Genomic DNA, 17,903 nt, shown 5'->3' with positions numbered 1-17,903 from the left:
GCTCGCCACTGTTGCACTGATCTGTGTTGTCACTTCAGGCTTTGGGATGACACTCTAGGATCCACTCCAAACTCTATGGCTTGAACACAAAGTTCCGGAGCATATTCTAAAGTGCTACCCTGATGTGATGGTATCATTTCTGGATCTTGTAATAATTAGAGCTGCAATCCCCTTGGGCCTGCAGTTTCAGGGTTATGTAAGACATACGAACTCTCAGATCCCTCTCTAGCATTTTATATCTGTTCTGTAACCAGCTTTGATTGAGCAAAGTTTGAGTCCAATGGCATCATAAAGACTAACAAGGTTTAATTCTGAGTATAAACCTTGGTTTGCACGTACACTTCATCAGATTTGATTGGTATGCCAACTGGGCCTTTCCTCAAAGCAGGTGCTCTAATCCCACCCAGACTTGACCACTGTACACAGTACTGTATGCAGGGTTGCACTTGTAGACGCACCATAACTAGTTCAAAATGCAGCAGCAGGATTACGGATATAAATTACACAGCACTTACCTCATTTGTACTAAGGGACATAACACTGGTTATCAGTTAATTTCTGTGCTCAATTTCAGTGCTATTTAGGATCTTTAAAGCCCTACAGAATCTGGGAGCAGGGTCCTACATGGAAGCTCACCTGGCCTTCACCAGGGCCAGGGCCTTTTCGGTCCTCGCCCCGACCTGGTGGAATGAGCTCCCGGAAAAGCTGCGGGCCTTGCAGGAACTTTCAACATTCCACAGGTCCTGCAAGACGGAGCTCTTCCGCCAGGCTTTCAGTTGAGGCCGGGCAGCAAGGGAGAGCCACACACACCCCCTCACAAATGTGGCGGCTGCATGTGCCATCAGCCCCCCCTTTTTTTCTTCCTTTTAGTGGGGTTATGGAAATTGGGTTAGTTGCATGAACCTGGCTGCCATTCTTGTCTTGCCTTGTTGTGATTAATGTACTATGTTTTATTGTTCTTATTACTGTTTTTAGGGGATTGATTTTATGTGACCCGCCTCGAACCTCCGGGGGGAGGCGGGATATAAATTAAAGGATAATAATAACAACAACAACAACAAATAACAATAACAACAACAATAACAGTGGACCTGTATGAACCTACCTAGTTACTCAAGTCTGAACTCCAATTGCACGGACAGGGGGAGGGAACCACTATACAAAACAGGGAGCTTTGATTATAGAATTCTCTCATCACAGAATGTTCGGCTGGTACCAAGCATGCTGTTTCTTAAGATTCATTTGTTCACCAGGCTGCCACATTTTTAAAAAATATACAAGTATATTATACTGTCATTTTTCCAGAATTGCGTATAGCATTTAATTTTTTAACTGTCTGCCAAGTGCTTCCCATGGAGAGAACAAGGTTAGAAATTATTTAAACAAAAATACAATCGAAATGATAGAGGCAAATCATTAGTTTAAATAGTCGACCAACCAGCTTCTCTGTTCTGGGACAGACAGCATGGCATCAACCAAATTTTGACTTCCCGGCACAAAACCAAGCAACTTGAACAAAACATTGCTTTTAATTCTTTTGTTTACTACATAGAAATGCCGCACCTTAAAGTCCAGAAATTGCCCCATTGTTATTGTTACATTACCTTAATTATTCTTCATCATATTTTACAGCAGGGGTAGTCAAACTGCGGCCCTCCAGATGTCCATGGACTACAATTCCCAGGAGCCCCTGCCAGCAAAAGCTGGCAGGGGCTCCTGGGAATTGTAGTCCATGGACATCTGGAGGGCCGCAGTTTGACTACCCCTGTTTTACAGTGTGTATCTTTCCAGCTTATTGTCAAAGGTTTAGTCCCGGAAACACAACCGTCCTGCTGAGAACTAAACTCTCAATACTCATTACTAAAAATCTGACAAGGAACGAACACCAGTTTAAGAAGCCAGTTTAGGTTTGAACAGTTCTTCAAAGTTCTTCCTTTTCATCACACATTTAGGCAAGATAAAGTTATTTGTTGCCTTAAATTGCTGGCATCACTTTGACATCACGGAATCCATTGGCCGGTGATTTTTTCCCCCATTCCTCGACACATTTCATTGCCTTGAGGTACTCTAAAGAAACACTGAACTAAGCTGTTTTCTCAAACTGTTATCTATTTGATGTTATCCTGTGTTTCTGAATCACTCCCAATAAAATCTACGTATCAGTAAAAACACTGCTTTCCTTTGGCACAGGTTTATCCCACCAATGTATTTGGAAATTATAGGGAAAAAAATAAGGGTGTGATGCTCGAAATTAAAACGGTTAGCATGAGGAGGGGAAAAAGGGGGCAGGGGTTGCAGGGAAGGAAAGATCTGCATGCACGAACAGCCACTTGCATAACTACATTTAATTCTCAACTTTTGCAACTTCAAGTTTAAAGTCAATGCCATGCCACTCGGTCTGAATTGCAAATTGCTTTTCTAAATCACTTAACATCCATCCTTGAAATTTCACACGTCAACAGCTCATTAATATCTACAGTAAATGTAGCTCTACTGAAAAAGAGCCATGGGATTTTCCCCCCCAGTGTTTCCCCCCCCCGCCCCCAATTTTATTGAGATGGATAGCTTGAGCCCAGAAATGGAGCCCCCTTCAATTACAATTTGGCAGAAGCTAACTTTGGTTTTAAAACATGACTACAGGAATTTATGGCCGAGCTGCAATGGAAGTGACTATTTTGAATAAGATTAGCTGCTCTTGATGGGGGGATGCCTGGACAGTGTTTATAAATCAACAGAGGTGCTACTCAGTGGTTTATAATGGTCCACTTCAGCCCATCTACCACCATCACATAAGCGGTATATTATGATAAACGCAAAACAGTGGCGGGAGATTAAAAGTAATAAGATCAGTATAGGGGTAATGAATCCCGGCAGGCCTGCCACACGCAAAGGACTTCAAAAGTTTCATTTGACTTGCAGTTTCTCCCCACTTCTCCCTCCCCTTGTGCTTTCTATCCAACCCCTATTACAAAGGAAGAGATTTAAAGTCAACACCTCCCTGCAAGTTAAACAGAGGATTTACTGGTGTGACACAAGTTCGCATTTCTCTCTCTGTTCCCTTAAGAAGTCAGTATGAAATTTAACATTTGTGATTGTAGCAACAACCACAAAAAGGTTTGAGTCTACGCTATTGCATTTCCCTTTTACAATGCAATTTTAAGCAGGACTTCTAAGTCCATGGAAGTCAGTGAGTTTACAAGGGTGCAACCCTGTTTAGGACTGCATATGTATCTAATTTCTCTCCAGGCCTTCAACGCTCCTTTGACCGACGGCAGCTATGTAGTGATTTCAATGAAAAGGAGCTAGAGCAGCAGTTCACAACCTTGGGGTCGCGACCCCATTTGGGGTCGCTTGGCCCCTTCTCCAGGTTTGCCAAGTTGTCCGTGGCAGCGGTGGCGTGTGGAGGCACGTGGTGACGGCGGCGGCCAGCAGAGGCGGAGCCATGGCAATGGCCGCCTCCATTGTTGTGCACATGAGCGCGCGCATGTGTATGCCACACACACCAGCCGCCGCCAAAGTTGGGGTTATGGCGAAGAAAAATTTGAGAACCGCTGAGCTAGAATTTCGTGGGACTTAAAAACCTTAACAAACCCGCAGCTCCCATAAAGGATAACCCAAAGACAGTTACATTGCAACAGAGGGTGAGAGTTTTAATATTTTAAATGGCGCTCCTTGATACAGTCTAAGGCAGGGGTAGTCAAACTACGGCCCTCCAGATGTCCATGGACTACAATTCCCAGGAGCCCCTGCCAGCGAATGCTGGCAGGGGCTCCTGGGAATTGTAGTCCATGGACATCTGGAGGGCCGCAGTTTGACTACCCCTGGTCTAAGGGCTAAAGTAAAGGTTACACAAGAGCGCTCTTATCGGATATCTTGGCATCTTTTCCAACATTCCAAAGCACCCATAAGGAGAGAAAGGGGGCACAGTTTGCACGGTGGGCCAAACCACTGAGTAACTTTTTCCCCTAGTGCCTTCCACGTTTGGAATCCCTCCCCCAAGTACTCCTGTTAGCCACTGTCAGAGAAGGGAAGGTGATTGTAAGCCGCTCTGAGACTCCTTCGGATTGGGAAAAGCAGGGTATAAAAACCAACTCTTCTTCAGGTCTAGGCAAGTACAACATAGTGTGTGAGCAGGTGGGAGAAGTAATTTGATTACATGAATGTAAATACTACATGCTCTACAAAAAAATCCCAAAGTGGTTAGCCATCCTCCCTCCTGCACTTCAAATCCCATCTGCTGCTTTTTCACATTAAAGAAAACATCACCCATATAGGTTGTTCATTGGACCTTAACATTTTGAACGCTCTCTGGGTCCGTTTCTTATTTATGCATTACAAATATACAGGCAAAAAAAGCAAGCTACTTTGAGTGCACCCAGGTACATGCCAACAGGTAGCTCTTTCTGAGCTGCTGTTCCTTGGCCGTCAACCACTCAGGATCATGCCTGGCGGACTGGTGGGGAGGGCTGCAGCCTGAACTACTCACATTCCCTCCTCCAATTCTGTTGCCTTCGACCCTCCCCCAGGAGAAGAGAGAACCCAAATAGTTTTTTTAAGAGTCAAAGTCAGACTTTATTGCACTAGCCCATAGACCAGGGGTAGTCAAACTGCGGCCCTCCAGATGTCCATGGACTACAATTCCCAGGAGCCCCCTGCCAGCGAACGCTGGCAGGGGGCTCCTGGGAATTGTAGTCCATGGACATCTGGAGGGCCGCAGTTTGACTACCCCTGCCATAGACCATCGCAAGATCAGATAACAATAAAATTGTTAAAAACGCAGAAAAAAAATTACACTTGACCCATACATTCTGCTCATTAGCCCTCACTATTTGCCACAAGGCCTGCTAGAATCTTTCTGGCGGCCAAAACAAAGGTGGCAACCCTTTTGTGTCACAAATGGGTCCATATCAGAAAGCAAATACTTTAATTTATCATGAGCTGAAGAGAATGCCCCAGGAATAATTTTATTTAGAAATTTCTTCCTTGGGTCTGTGTAAAGTGGACATTTCAATAGATAGTGTGGCAGATTTTCAACTGCTGGGTTCCCACAGTTACAGAGACGTTGCAAAAGAGGAATGTGAGCATATCTCCCAGTCAGAACAGAAGAGCCAAATAGTTATTTGAGCCTTGTAGGATCTGTGAAGGAGCCTCTTGTGGTGCACAGTGGTAAGGCAGAAGACATGAAGACTGAAAGCTCTGCCCATGAGGCTGGGAGTTCAATCCCAGCCGCCAGCTCAAGGATGACTTAGCCTTCCATCCTTCCGAGGTTGGTAAAATGAGTACCCAGCTTGCTGCGGGGTAAACAGTAATGACTGGGGAAGGCACTAGCAAACCACCCTGTATTAAATTTGCCAAGAAAACGCTGGAGGGCGTCACCCCAAGGGTCAGACGTGACTCGGTGCTTGCATAGGGGCTACCTTTACCTTTACCTTTAGGATCTGTGAGGCTGCTATACTTAAATAATCATAAGCCCTCCCCCGGTGGGATCATTCACATCTCCCAGTAAAAGAGGAGCATGCAAAAGGTACATGACAGGCCCCCAATACACCCTGGTTTATAAACAGCTGCTGCAAAACCAGCAGTGCAAAGGGATAATGTGGTTTGTGGCAGATCATTGCAAATTATCTCAAAGCTCCTCAATACAGCCAAGTTTTAGACTGGTCTTTTCAAAGAGCCCTAGGAACTGTAGTTTGAGAGCATATAGAAAACTCTCTTCTTTCACTATGATGTAAAGACCAGGAAAAACAGTTATACTCAGGATCATGCCAAACACTCTTCTCAAAGATGCTATTTGTAATATATCATCTCATGATCTCATAAACAAGCAAAAAAACATGGCCACTTTAAAAGAATTATATTTGACAGTGATATGAGTATACCCCAACGTATGTTAGACCAGTGGTCCCCCCCAACCTTTTTTAGACTGGGGACCGGCAGGGCAACTGCCGCAGCTGCGCATGCGCACGTGCGCCATGCGCAGCCAAATCACGCATGCGTGAAAGTGCTGCGCATGCGCGATCCAGCCGCACATGGTGCATGTGCGCATTCGCGGCCCTAGCCGCGCGTGCGCAATGCGCGGCCCTGATTCCTTCTCCTCCCCTCCTGCAGTAAGAAGCTTCCCGGGCCGCAAGCTTGCGGCCTGGGAAGTTTTTTACTGCGGGGGGGGCGGGGAGAGGGAACCGCGGCCCGGCGCCATGGCCTTCGCGGCCCGGCACCGGGCCGCGGCCCGCAGGCTGGGGACCACTGTGTTAGACAGCCAATTTCCAAGCCAAGCTGGGTGAGAAAAAACCTAATTAAAAAAAAATAATGAAAGATGCTGATTAAAGGACTTACGAATCCAGATGCAGAACTCTTTGGCCACTTCGTGAACATGCAGCTGCTATGATAGATTCAGGCAAACCTGGAAAGAAGATTAAAAAAAAAATTAAATATGAAATTGGATGTGTAATGCTATACCAAGCAGTTTTAGGGGGCACACGTAAAGCACTGCAATTTAAACTTCCCTGATATTATTGTTAGATCAAACAAGGTGTTTGGTGATATTTTATTTTATTCAAAAAAGCCCGAACAGTTTATCTTCCTTGATAAAGGCCGGTAGCTGTAAGTATTACCTCAGTGTACCAGATCACAGGTCCACTAAAAACTATAGCTGATTCCAATAGTGATCAATCAGATTCTGCGAGGAAGCTCAGAAGCCAGCCCATTGCCTTCTCCCAGCATTTGTCAATCAGATATACTGCCTCTGACCAGGGAGGTTCTATAACAACCAATGACGATGGATAGATGGTGTATCCATCAGCTTGTTAAATAACAGCGATGCAATATTTAGAATTTGAAGATATAAGGAATGTTTCCAATTGAATCCAGCCTAATCTGCAAAATGCTCTACTCTGTCTGCACATTTTTATTGTCAAGATCCTCAGAGGAGTCCTGCCAGATCCTTCTGTTCCAATCCTGGTTAACATGGTGGCCAGATTAAATGCAAAATACAAAAACTGTGTATGGAATAGATTGTGCAATAAAGGTATACTAAAAACAATTTCATAAACTGACTGGAGTAAATCTTCTAAATAATCTACTCATCCACAGTTTTTGAATGTTGTATTTTGTTTGACTACCTATGCTGGTATCCTCTTTGTATTGTTCACACAGTGGCCAGCCAATTGCTCTGGGCAAAGAGACTAAGGCCCTCCCTGATGTTGCACTGGGATTCAGTGGTATACTATCTCTAGATAAGGAGGTTTCCCTTTAGTCACCACAGCCATTAAGCACTGATGAACCTATCCCCCAAGACTCTATGTAATCCCCTCTTAAAGCTATCTATGCTCACGGCAGTGAATTATTGCAATGTGCATTTGATCAGGTTTGTGAAAGCAGCTTTGAGCACAGTTTGAAAAGCAGCATATAAATGCTGAAATCTACTTCGATGCACTGTTAATTCCCAGAAACCCTGTTCGAAAGTGCTGCATAATCTCCCCGATATCTTTGATACTTCACTGACAAGTCATCTATGGCAAACTTCTACAGGCTGTTTCAATTTGCCGTCTAATAGAAAAGCAAAACCAAAAAGCTGTCTATCATGCCAAGTCATAAAGAGGACCAAGATGCTATCCTTGTAGACAAGTTTTCCGCAAGTTCAGCAAAATGACTTTCTAACGAAATCAGGAATCGGTATGAACCCAGGAAGTGTTCTAATCTATTTCATATCTTCAGGAGCCCTTAAGGTAGAAATTCAGTCTTTCGGTAACTTTTTTGTCATTTTTAAGGCCTACCTTTATGACAGGTAGTGGGAGATTTAATCTCAACTAGCAAAACAGAAAGAAGTTATGAAGGTTCTATGCTAGCCTCCAGTGTCAACGGCGTTTTTGCTGTGACAGAACACCATGTAATGCAACGGTTTTTACCTTGGGAAAAAAAAATGCTATGCTAGGAATAGATGAAAGTTTATTCGGTCTAGTAGCATTGGGGGGGGGGAGGGGTTGAAAACACAGAAAGAGTTTTCTTTCCCCCTTAGCTATGTCTTCAACCTACGTGAGGTGTCCTCTGGTTCTAGTAGCCAATTAGCATAGAAATTCCCATCTGGAAATGTTATTTTGTCAAGCTACTTTTGATGACACATTGCACAGTATCACAGAATGCTGCATTGCAAGAGAGGCCTATAGTTTACACTTGCTTGGCAACACAGGCCTTTCCAATGCCTTTAAATCTTAAAGCAATGCATACCAAGATTTCAAAATCTGCCCCTGTAATCAAGTGAAAATAACTCTGCATTTACTACCTTTCAGTCATGGACAGCTAAGGACTGTTTTTCGGGCTCTGCAAAACGGCCAGTGAGGAGCCACTACCTGCCCACCGGGAACCTGACTCATCCTAGGTGAGCAAGCAAAGAGCAATTTGCAAGACAAAAAAAAATCAAAGTTTGGGTCTTCCATGCAGTTGGGTTAGAGCAATGGTCCCCAACCTTTTTATCACCGGGGACCGGTCAGTGCTTGACAATTTTACTGAGGCTCGGGGGGGGGGGGGTAGTCTTTTGCCGAGGGACATCACCGCTGCCTGAGCCCCTGCTTCATTTGTTTTCCTGCCAGCGCCCCTGACTTCCCACCGCCCACTGGGGGGTGCTGCCAGCAGCAGCTGCGCAGTGCCACACCGAGGGGGAGCCCCAGCCATGGCGGCTGCTGGAGAGCACCAAAGGTGAGCTGGTGGCAGAGTGGCAGGACAGTCCCCAAGACAGCAGCTGGGGGGGAGGATGGGGAGGAGCCGCGGCCCGGTACCGACTGATCTACAGACCAGTACCGGTCCTCGGACTGGGGGTTGGGGACAGCTGGGTTAGAGCAGTGGTTCTTAACCTGAGGGTTGGGACCCCTTTGGGGGTTGAACGACCTTTTCACAGGGGTCGTGGCAGGATGAGCAGCTTGGTGGGGAGGGCGCTGCCACTCCTCCTGCAGGTGCCACACTGTGGGCTTGCTTTAAGGCTGTGTGACATTTTATTCAAATAGTTGTGCAACATACTGATGAGCCCACAATGTCCAGTGGTTTTTAAGATCTTTGCCATACCCAATGTATAAATATTTGCTTGTGCAAAAAGGCCAGCTTACTTAGGAAGACTGGAACTATAAAAACATCAGAACACAACTGCATCAACAGACTGAAAAAGATCATACGCCTACATATTCAACAGCAATCAACAGCAATCTATTTGTGGGATTCTTTTAAAAAATCAGTATTCCTAATGTTTTAACTTCCTCGCTCACATCTGTAATGTTTGGGTTAGTTTTCCATGATAGATTCTTAAAACTGTATCAGTACCTGGGATTGATTTTCCCTAACACCACATTTATATAACATAAACATAAACTAAAGTACCAGCACCACTCCCGGCATATCGAACAATAAATAATAGATTCTCCTGACAGGACTTTGATGACTGGGCAAAGCCCAAATGCTTTCAGCCAAAATCATATGGAGCCATAAATCACTCTTTATTTTATAGAATATTTCAAAATGGATTCCTGCTTTCTACCTTGAAAGTCATTCCATCTGTTATTTATAACTAGCAAAGAGCAGAAAGAGAAAAAGAGGGGGAAATTGCATGGAACCAGAAAATTTACAGTGGCTGGTTTTTATAAAGAACAACTTCTTTTTAGAAAAGACGGGACAAGAGGGAGAAACAGAATGACTAGGACAGAAAATCCGAGAACACAGATACCTTGAGGAGGGGGACAGGTTTTATTTTATACCTTGAACAGTGTCTGACAAACAGGTCCTTAGCAATGCCCAGGATAAGTTGGAAGGCAGAAACACAAGCTGCAAAGCAAACCTGGAGGTTCAGAATGAAGGATGCTGCTTCATCGCTAAACCTGCAATGCTGTGATTACAGGTCCTGCCCTGTTCAACCAAGAATCCAACCCTAGCTCCCCTACTCTAACAATTCCTGTTGCATTCTCCTAAGAATCTGATTTCACATTTTCGAATGACAGGTGTCATATCAGCTGGGATACCTGCCAGTAACATTCGGTGCATCCCCACTTTTACCTTTCCCTAAGGTCACAGATGCCAGGTCTCTTGAATTGCTGCTTATTGATAATTGCTCGGAGTCCACTGAACGGGCAGCCAAGTTTTTATCTACAGTTACGACCCACAGGGTAAAGCCATAAACGTCACTGGCTTTATCTTCTTGTATTTGCTGCTCCCTTGTCTGCTGAAATTTTTTATAGCTTTATAGATCTGTATTACAGAACTAATTTGAATACTGTTTATATTTTGGATTCCAATAAAGGTTTTTGTATCGTATTGTAAAACATTCGGTGCAATTTTCATCTGAACAAGGGAGCCACAATAGAAAAATTCGTTTGGGAAAGCAAAGGGTTTCATGCTTACCATTGATTTTGAGAAGAGGTCAATAGGATTTCGACTCAGGCTACATTAATGTGTGCCAACTTGAAGTGGGGGGTGTAAGAGAGAGCCTGCTAGATTAGGACTAGGTCGCCACCCTTGACACGGAAACGCACCGAGTGACCTCAACCCAGATGCTCTCTTTCACCTCCCTCACAAGCCTGCCATTGTGAGAATGAAAAAAGAAGACGGGAGAATGATGGGCCAAGTCCAAGTAAGGCTGATAGCGCTGGGTGGATTGTTATGGGATGCAGAGTCTCTCCCAAGGAGCCCTCCGGCTCACGCATATCTTCATCAACAAACTGATTTTTTTGCTTAGAACAAAAATTCCTTTTCTGTATGGTTGGAATCTGGGACCTCTATAAGGTGGAGGGAGAAGAGGAAGCAGTTTGCCACTGGGATGGAATAGATGGGTCCGTTCATTCTATTAGCCATGATATGTCAAGCAAGGTATTTCGGCCAAAGGGGACAACCTCTATGCAAGAGATGAAATTAGCACACTGAAAACAGAAACACTCCAAATTGAAAAGTTACACAAGGGAATTTGTAAGACAAACTATAGAGCTGGAATTTGTGTGCAGATCTGATAAAATCACACTGGGACTCAAGACAGAAGGGCTAGCAGAGCTCACTACACAATATAAATACTCCGCTTTACAGGCGGGAAGAAAATAAGGGAAGAGAAACGATGAACAAGGTGCAAGGCAGAACAGTTTTATTAGAGCTTCTAGACCTCCTATGCATCCTGCCGTATGCTTTATGAGGGGATCTAATGAAAAGTTTAAAAGTACAAGAATATAAATCCAATTTAAAATGTTTAAGTACTTGTAAAATGAATCAATGCACACTCTGAAAAAGGTATAGGTGCTGTACCATTCCTAGGGTTAAATCCTGCACGCGGGGCTTCAGGGATGTCAGTATTGTCAATCTGGAATGCACTAATTCCCATTTGTCAGCATAGCTAATTAGTATTATCAAAGCTAATAATGCTTACTATCAATTTATTTATTTATTTATTTGTTTGTTGAATTTGTATACCGGCATTCCCAATTGGGCTCACGGCGGCTTACATAGTAAAAGAATAAAGACACAATAAAAAAACCCATAATGCCCTTAATACATTATTAAACTCACCCCCTCGCCCAGCCAGGGCCAACATTCTTAGTGTCCTACTGGCGAGAATGGGGGGCAGATCAATAGATGGACACGACAGACATGGGGGATCCCAGATTGAATAGTGGGAACAGCCAACTTCCTGGGGGGAAAAGTCCCTTGAATAAGGTCCTATTGGCTTATAAAAACCTAATAAAGCTCTACATGGATTGGGACCAGAGTACTCAAAAGGCAATATTCTTTCATACATTCCTTCCTGGGTCTATTTCATCAACCCAAGGAACTCAGGGGGTGGGTGCAAGAGAGAGGGTCTTTTCAGTGGCAGCCCCATGGTATAAATATAATCTTAACCCCCACCCGCGGCGCCTCGGGTGCCGCGGACTAAATAAAGCCGTAAGGGCTTAGGGGGAGGAGTTAGGGCGGGCTCTGTCCGGGATGAGGAAGGGTGCCGATTGGCCCCTTCCTCCAGACAGACCATCGGCGGGGCCAATCGGCAGGCGCGAAGCCAATTCCCGCCCTCCCAACAAGGGAGCCCCCGCCAGCCCCGCAGCTGCCGGGGGCTCCCTTGCCTAGCGCCCGCTGTATTTTAATTACAGCGGGCTTGATTACTAGTAAATAAATAAAATGGCTATGGAACAACCTCCCCAAGGCCCCTCATTCTTGATCTTTAAGAGGCAACTGAAGACAGTTTTATTCACAACAGCATACGATTAGTTCTTCTGATCAGCATCTCTAAATTACTGATTTTAACTAGTGGCTTTTATTATTTACATTATAAGCCACCTTGAGTTCCTATAAGGCAGAACAAAATAAAAGAATGGGATGTGATCTACCTCCATGTCATGCAAAGCTTTAGCTGCCCATTTCCATAGATTACACCATGATTAAAGGGTCATTTTACTCCAGGCTGATTGGCAGCTCTACATCAGATCAGTAGATGTATGCAACCTGATCTTAGCTCATTTCTGAGTGTGCCTATTTCTCTCTCAGCCCACCAATTTCCTGCTAAAAGGTGGGGTTCTTTAATGTGGGAAAGAACCACTGCACAAGCTGTTCTCAGCTTGTGAACCAAGGATGTGGAGCAACTAATCTTCATGCACTCTCTTGCTCAGCTAGTGCAGAGGCTTGGGCTGGGTTGCCACCAATATGCAGGTGACACCTAGCTCTTCTGATTTGCCCCAAGAATATTTAACCAGATGCCTGGAAGCAGTGACAAGCTGGCTCAAGCAGAGTTGTCTGAAGGTCAACTCTTCAAAGACAGAGGTCCCATGGCTGGGTAGGAAGGGACCGAGGAAGCACACATAACCCAGCCTGGATGGAGTGTGCCTAGCAGTAGCTCCGCCAGAAACCTGGGGGTAATCCTTGACACCTCCTTCTCCATGGAGGCACAGGTCACAATAGTGCAGCAGACCTTCTACCACCTACGCCAAGCCAGTTATTGGGCTAAACAGGGTTGGAAGGAGGGGCAGGTGGGCATGTGCACAGCTCAGCTTCCCAATCATATTCCACACAATTGTGATACTTCTGGGGTTTCTCAGACGCTGAAGAATGTTTCAGGGTTTCTCAACAGTACAAGAGTTGAGAAAGGCTGCCCTAGCACCTGCCAGCCATCCACTCCTCACCCTGTTCCCCACACCTTCTAAGATTTGTGCTCATGATCTAGCAATCCTGTGTCCAATTCCCAACTCAGCTATTGATTAAGCAAGTAGCATAAGTACCTCTCAGTAGTCCACGCATAAAATGGGAATAGGAATATGCCATACAGGGCTATTTTTAAGGCAAAATAGAGGATTGTTATAAATGTAACATTTTTCATCATGTCACAGGCTAAGTCACTGAGTTTAACAGTCCAATCCTAAACAGTCCAATCCATGGACTCCGGGGAATGGCAGAGGACAGAAAGGCCTGGCGGATCATTGTCCATGGGATTGCGATGGGTCGGACACGACTTCGCACCTAACAACAACAACCTAAACAGAGTAACACCTTCTAAATTCACTGACTGCAAGGAGGTAGACAGTTGCATCTCTGCTTAAGATTGCACTGGATATCCTATTTTTCACTCAAAATATTCTCCCAAAGGGTCGAAAAGGATATTTTTTAGTGATAAACAGCATTAAAATGCAATATAAATGCTTCTCAGGGAGGAGATTCTTAGTGGAGTTGGGTTAAACTCTGCTGTGCTCAACTGTTTCCTATCCTTCCTTTGACTGTGTTAAACTCTCAGTATTTGCCCAAATGCACTTGCAAAAACAAGCAGGGAGGGGGAAGCAAGCAAAAGTGTTGATAAAGGAGCAGGAAGAACAGAGAACAGTGTATTCAGCAAGGCCTAGGGACAAAGCAAAGATAAAATGGAGACAGATTCTCAAGGCATATTCACAGGTAGCATGTAATTGGGGCATTTTAACCTGGGTTTCAATTAAAGCTTCCAACTTTATTACTGGCAGGGCAGGTGGGTCCTTGAATGGCTGCAGGGCCACAAAAGGAATTCCGTTCTCAGTTTTCCTGCAGGCTATCATCTGCTGAAATCTTGCTTACCATACTGACGCTAAAACTCTGCCAGAAGAGATGTTGGCAAAGCTAGCCGAAAACTCAAGTGGCTGCAGGCAAATCACAATATATTTGCCGCTTCTGTTCCCTCTAAGAAAATTAAAAAGCAGCAATAGCCTCACACCATTTTCTGTCTACACCCATATGTACATACACAGATAGCCTTTTATGCAGCTGCCAAAGTGGGGTTCTAGCCTGGTGCAACACTCCATCTCTGCTTGGTGCCCCTAGACCCCTTGCATGCAGTTGCCTTATTCAGATAGTTGCCTAGACCACTGGTATAGAAGAATCCAAGGACCGATAAAACCAGAGTCCAGTAGCACCATTAAGACCAACAAAGATTTATTCAAGGCGTGAGCTTTCGAGTGCTTGCCCACCTTGAATAAATCTTTCTTGGTCATAAAGGTGCTACTGGACTCTGATTTTATGGTGCTACTTCAGACCAATACGGCTACTCATCTGCATCTATCCAAGGACCGAGGCAGTGATCCTTCGCATCTCCTACAAGCTCAAAGGGCGATGCAGAGGGAGGGTGGGGACAAGATCAGGCCCTTCTTGGTATAAACCAGACGCTCTACAATGCTACAAAGAGTGCTTGTACTCAAAAGCTCACGCCCTGAATAAATCTTTGCTGGTCTTAAAAGGTGCCACTGGACTCTGATTTTATTATGCTACACAGGGTGTAGCCACTGATTTCAATGTTCTAGCCTGGCGCTACATTCCATCTCTGCTAGGCGCCATTAGACTCCTTGCGTGCAGTTGCCTTATACTGAATCAGACCACTGGTCTAGCAGAATCCAAAGACCGATAAAATCAGAGTCCAGGGGCACCTTTAAGACCAACAAAGATTTATCCAAGACCAAGATTTATTGGTCTTAAAGGTGCCACTGGACTCTGATGTTATTATGCTACAACCTGTGGTCCTCCAGATGTCCATGGACTACAATTCCCATGAGCCCCTGCCAGCATCAGCTGGCAGGGGCTCATGGGAATAGTAGTCCATGGACATCTGGAGGTTGACTACCCCTACCCAGAGTGACTCCAGCCTTTCCACTGATTTCAATGGACTGAGAGCGCTGGCTAGCCCACCCTCCCTGTGCTATCGGGGGCTGCACAGAGCATAGACCTGGCATTAAGAATACAAGGAAGGGGGTAGACATATTAGCCCTTGGGAAAAGCCAGGCAGCCAAAGGAGGGGAGAGGCAGCGCCCTGCATGCGTCGCCCCTGCTCTCTCGTGTCCTGGCATTTAACAGGCATGACTCGCCCCCTCCCGCCTTTAATCCCTGCTGAAGTTCCCTATCCCATCGCCCGTCCCCTTCGGCCGCCTGCAGCCCCCCCACCTCTTACCCGTTCCTATGACCACCACATCAAACTCGGAAGGCAGCCTGTCCGCCATCTTGGGAGGGGGAAGCGATGCGGTCATGTGATCCTCGTGCGTGTCAGTTCCTGGCGGAAGTCTAGCCGTGCGTCGGCTTCAAGCCCCCGACGATCGACGGAGGAGGATGGCGGCGGAGGCAAGCAAGCGGGTTGGCGGGTGCATTGTGGGTAATGTAGTTCCTTGGGGAGACGCGTTCTCTCCCCCTCCTCCTCCAAGGCTTGGGTCTTTTCTCCTTGTTCTTCTCTTCTTCTTTTTTTGCCCCCTAAAAACCCTAAGAGGGAGAAGGGAAATGTAGTTTACGCTTTTGTGGGTGTCTGATGGTTACACAAAGTCTGGTTTGGATATCTGAGGAAGGACATTAGCCCTAAAAAAATCAGTCCAGTAGCAAGCACTTGACAGCTTACTTACGCCTTGAATGAATCTTTGTTGGTCTTAAAGGTGCTACTGGACTCTGATTTTATTGTGCTATTTCATGCCAACACGGCTGCTCATTTGAAACTAGCCCTTAATTTGACTCTTTTTGTAAATGACTCCCCAAAGTAAACAAGGCTAAACTTAAGAAAACTGTTTAAAAGGAGCTGGTCTTCTTGGACTCATTCCTCATACGCTGGATAATGCACTTTCAGTGTGCTTTTGCAGCTGTATTGTACTATGTGAAACAGGGAAATCTACTTCTAAAGTGCATTGAAAGTGCATTATCCAGCATAGGCAGAATGATCAGAGGCTGTCCCTAATAAATAGGGACAGCTGGAGATGTAGGCTTGGTGGAGATAGTGAATTAACCCTGGGTTCCTACAGCCAAGTCTAACTGACAGTAATGAGTCTCAATTTGGCCATTTTATTTTACCTGTTTAACATTTAGGGGAAAAGCAAGTATTACTTCCTTCTTTCCCAGGCTGGAGTCACTCTGGGTAGGGGTAGTCAACCTGTGGTCCTCCAGATGTCCATGGACTACAATTCCCATGTGTGACATTTATTTCCCACCCTCTCTCTGGAGATTGGAAGCCGCTTTGAGACTCCTGATAGAGCTGTTCTGGCCGAGCTGTAATATCAGGGCTCTCTCAGCCTCACCTCCCTCACAGGGTGTCTGCTAATGGGAGAGGAAGGGAAGGGGAATGTAAGCCACTTTGAGACTCCTTAAGGTAGAGAAAAGCAGCATATAAGAATCAGCGCTTCTTCTTCTCAGTGTCATGACCACCGGTTTTGTCCCAAGTGTGTGGGGAGGGTCTGTGTTGGGTCATGACTGGGTTGACAGGGCTAACCTTCCCATCATTTTTCACACATTAGGTGGGCTGCTGTCAGAAATCAATATGTCCTTGGACAGGCAGACAAGTGGTATAGCATTAAGAGCTGCAGCGGACCAAATATCAGCATTCCTGGAGGAAACTTCAGCCCTTGACCCAGTTCAGTTGGGTTTCCAGCCTGGCCATAGGGTGGAAACGGCGCTAGTCTCCCTGATGGATGACCTCCGTCGCTAGCTAGACTGAGGTGGGTCTCCTAGCCTTGCCGATGCCGGGATACGGGAGACAGCTCTCAAATGGCTGATCTCCTTCCTCCAGGGTCGTGGACAGAGGGTTGAAATAGGAGAGAGAGTATCCAACTGTCATCAGCTCACATGTGGAGTCCCACAGGGAGCAGTCTTCTCTCCTATTTTATTTAACATCTTCATGCACCCCAGGCGGGCAGATCCCGCTGGACACCGGGGCCTCGGGCCTGACCTTCCCTCGCGGCTGCCAGCACGGGAATGGCGTCCATGGGGCGAAGGTGGCCCACGTTGAGGGGTGGGCAGGTTGGGAGGCGCTTCGCTTGTCAGTCCTGAAGCAAGGAGCCGATTGGCTCTCTGGCCCAGTACGGGAGGCGATTGGGCCCTCCACTCGTCAGTCCTGGGCCAGGGGCCAATTACCCCCCACCCAAACCCGGACAGCGCCCACCCTCCAAGCCCTTACTGTTTTATTTATACCGCTCCCACGGAGTGGTTTAAAGATAACTCAGGTTTTAAAAAAAATACATTCATGGCACTTTGGGGGAAGTGGGGGGCAATCAAGGGTGTAGAATCGTGAGATTAAGAGACAGAATGAAAACAAAGGTGCAAGCAGGCAGCCTTTTGCAAAAAGCACATTAAAAAGCATATTAGTAAAGCACGATGGGAAGCTGCTTCTGTCAGACTCAGTGCGGAAAGCATGTTGCGAATTTCAGCCAGGGAAATAAGGGAAGGAAAGCCCAAATACAGAAATGCTGGATTGGACTTGCAGCATCCAAAGGAAATCCAAAGCAAGGCTAAAAAAGGTAAGTCTCCTAATGTGGAAACGATCTGTGCTAGTGATTTGATAAAGGTCCCTGGTATGCTATGTTAATGTTTTATAAAAGGTTCTGTCAAGTACAGTCATATGTTCTGATGCTGGGATGTATGTTTATTAATTGTATATTTTTAAGTGTTAAAATGTTTAAATGATGCCTATGAATGATGCA

General features: G+C 45.6%; 1 protein-coding gene across 2 annotated transcripts in view; it reads right to left on the bottom strand.

Moving 5' to 3' along the window:
* Window positions 1–15,514, bottom strand: part of CHM (CHM Rab escort protein) — an 84,005-nt gene extending 68,491 nt beyond the window's left edge. For both annotated transcript variants that reach the window (XR_013226166.1, XM_077307682.1), the window contains exons 1-2: window positions 15,404–15,514; window positions 6,334–6,400 (exon numbers count right to left, since the gene is read on the bottom strand). Coding sequence is in view for 1 of the 2 variants with exons in the window: in XM_077307682.1 (XP_077163797.1) it covers window positions 6,334–6,400; window positions 15,404–15,479 (143 nt within the window). In the remaining variant the exon portion in view is untranslated. The remainder of the gene's footprint in view (window positions 1–6,333; window positions 6,401–15,403) is intronic.
* Window positions 15,515–17,903: the final 2,389 nt, after the last annotated feature.

This window comes from Paroedura picta, chromosome 13 (assembly GCF_049243985.1).
Source record: "Paroedura picta isolate Pp20150507F chromosome 13, Ppicta_v3.0, whole genome shotgun sequence".
Taxonomy (NCBI): Eukaryota; Metazoa; Chordata; class Lepidosauria; order Squamata; family Gekkonidae; genus Paroedura; species Paroedura picta.
The sequence above is the reverse complement of the archived record's forward strand: the minus strand, read 5'-3'. Positions and strand labels throughout refer to the sequence as shown.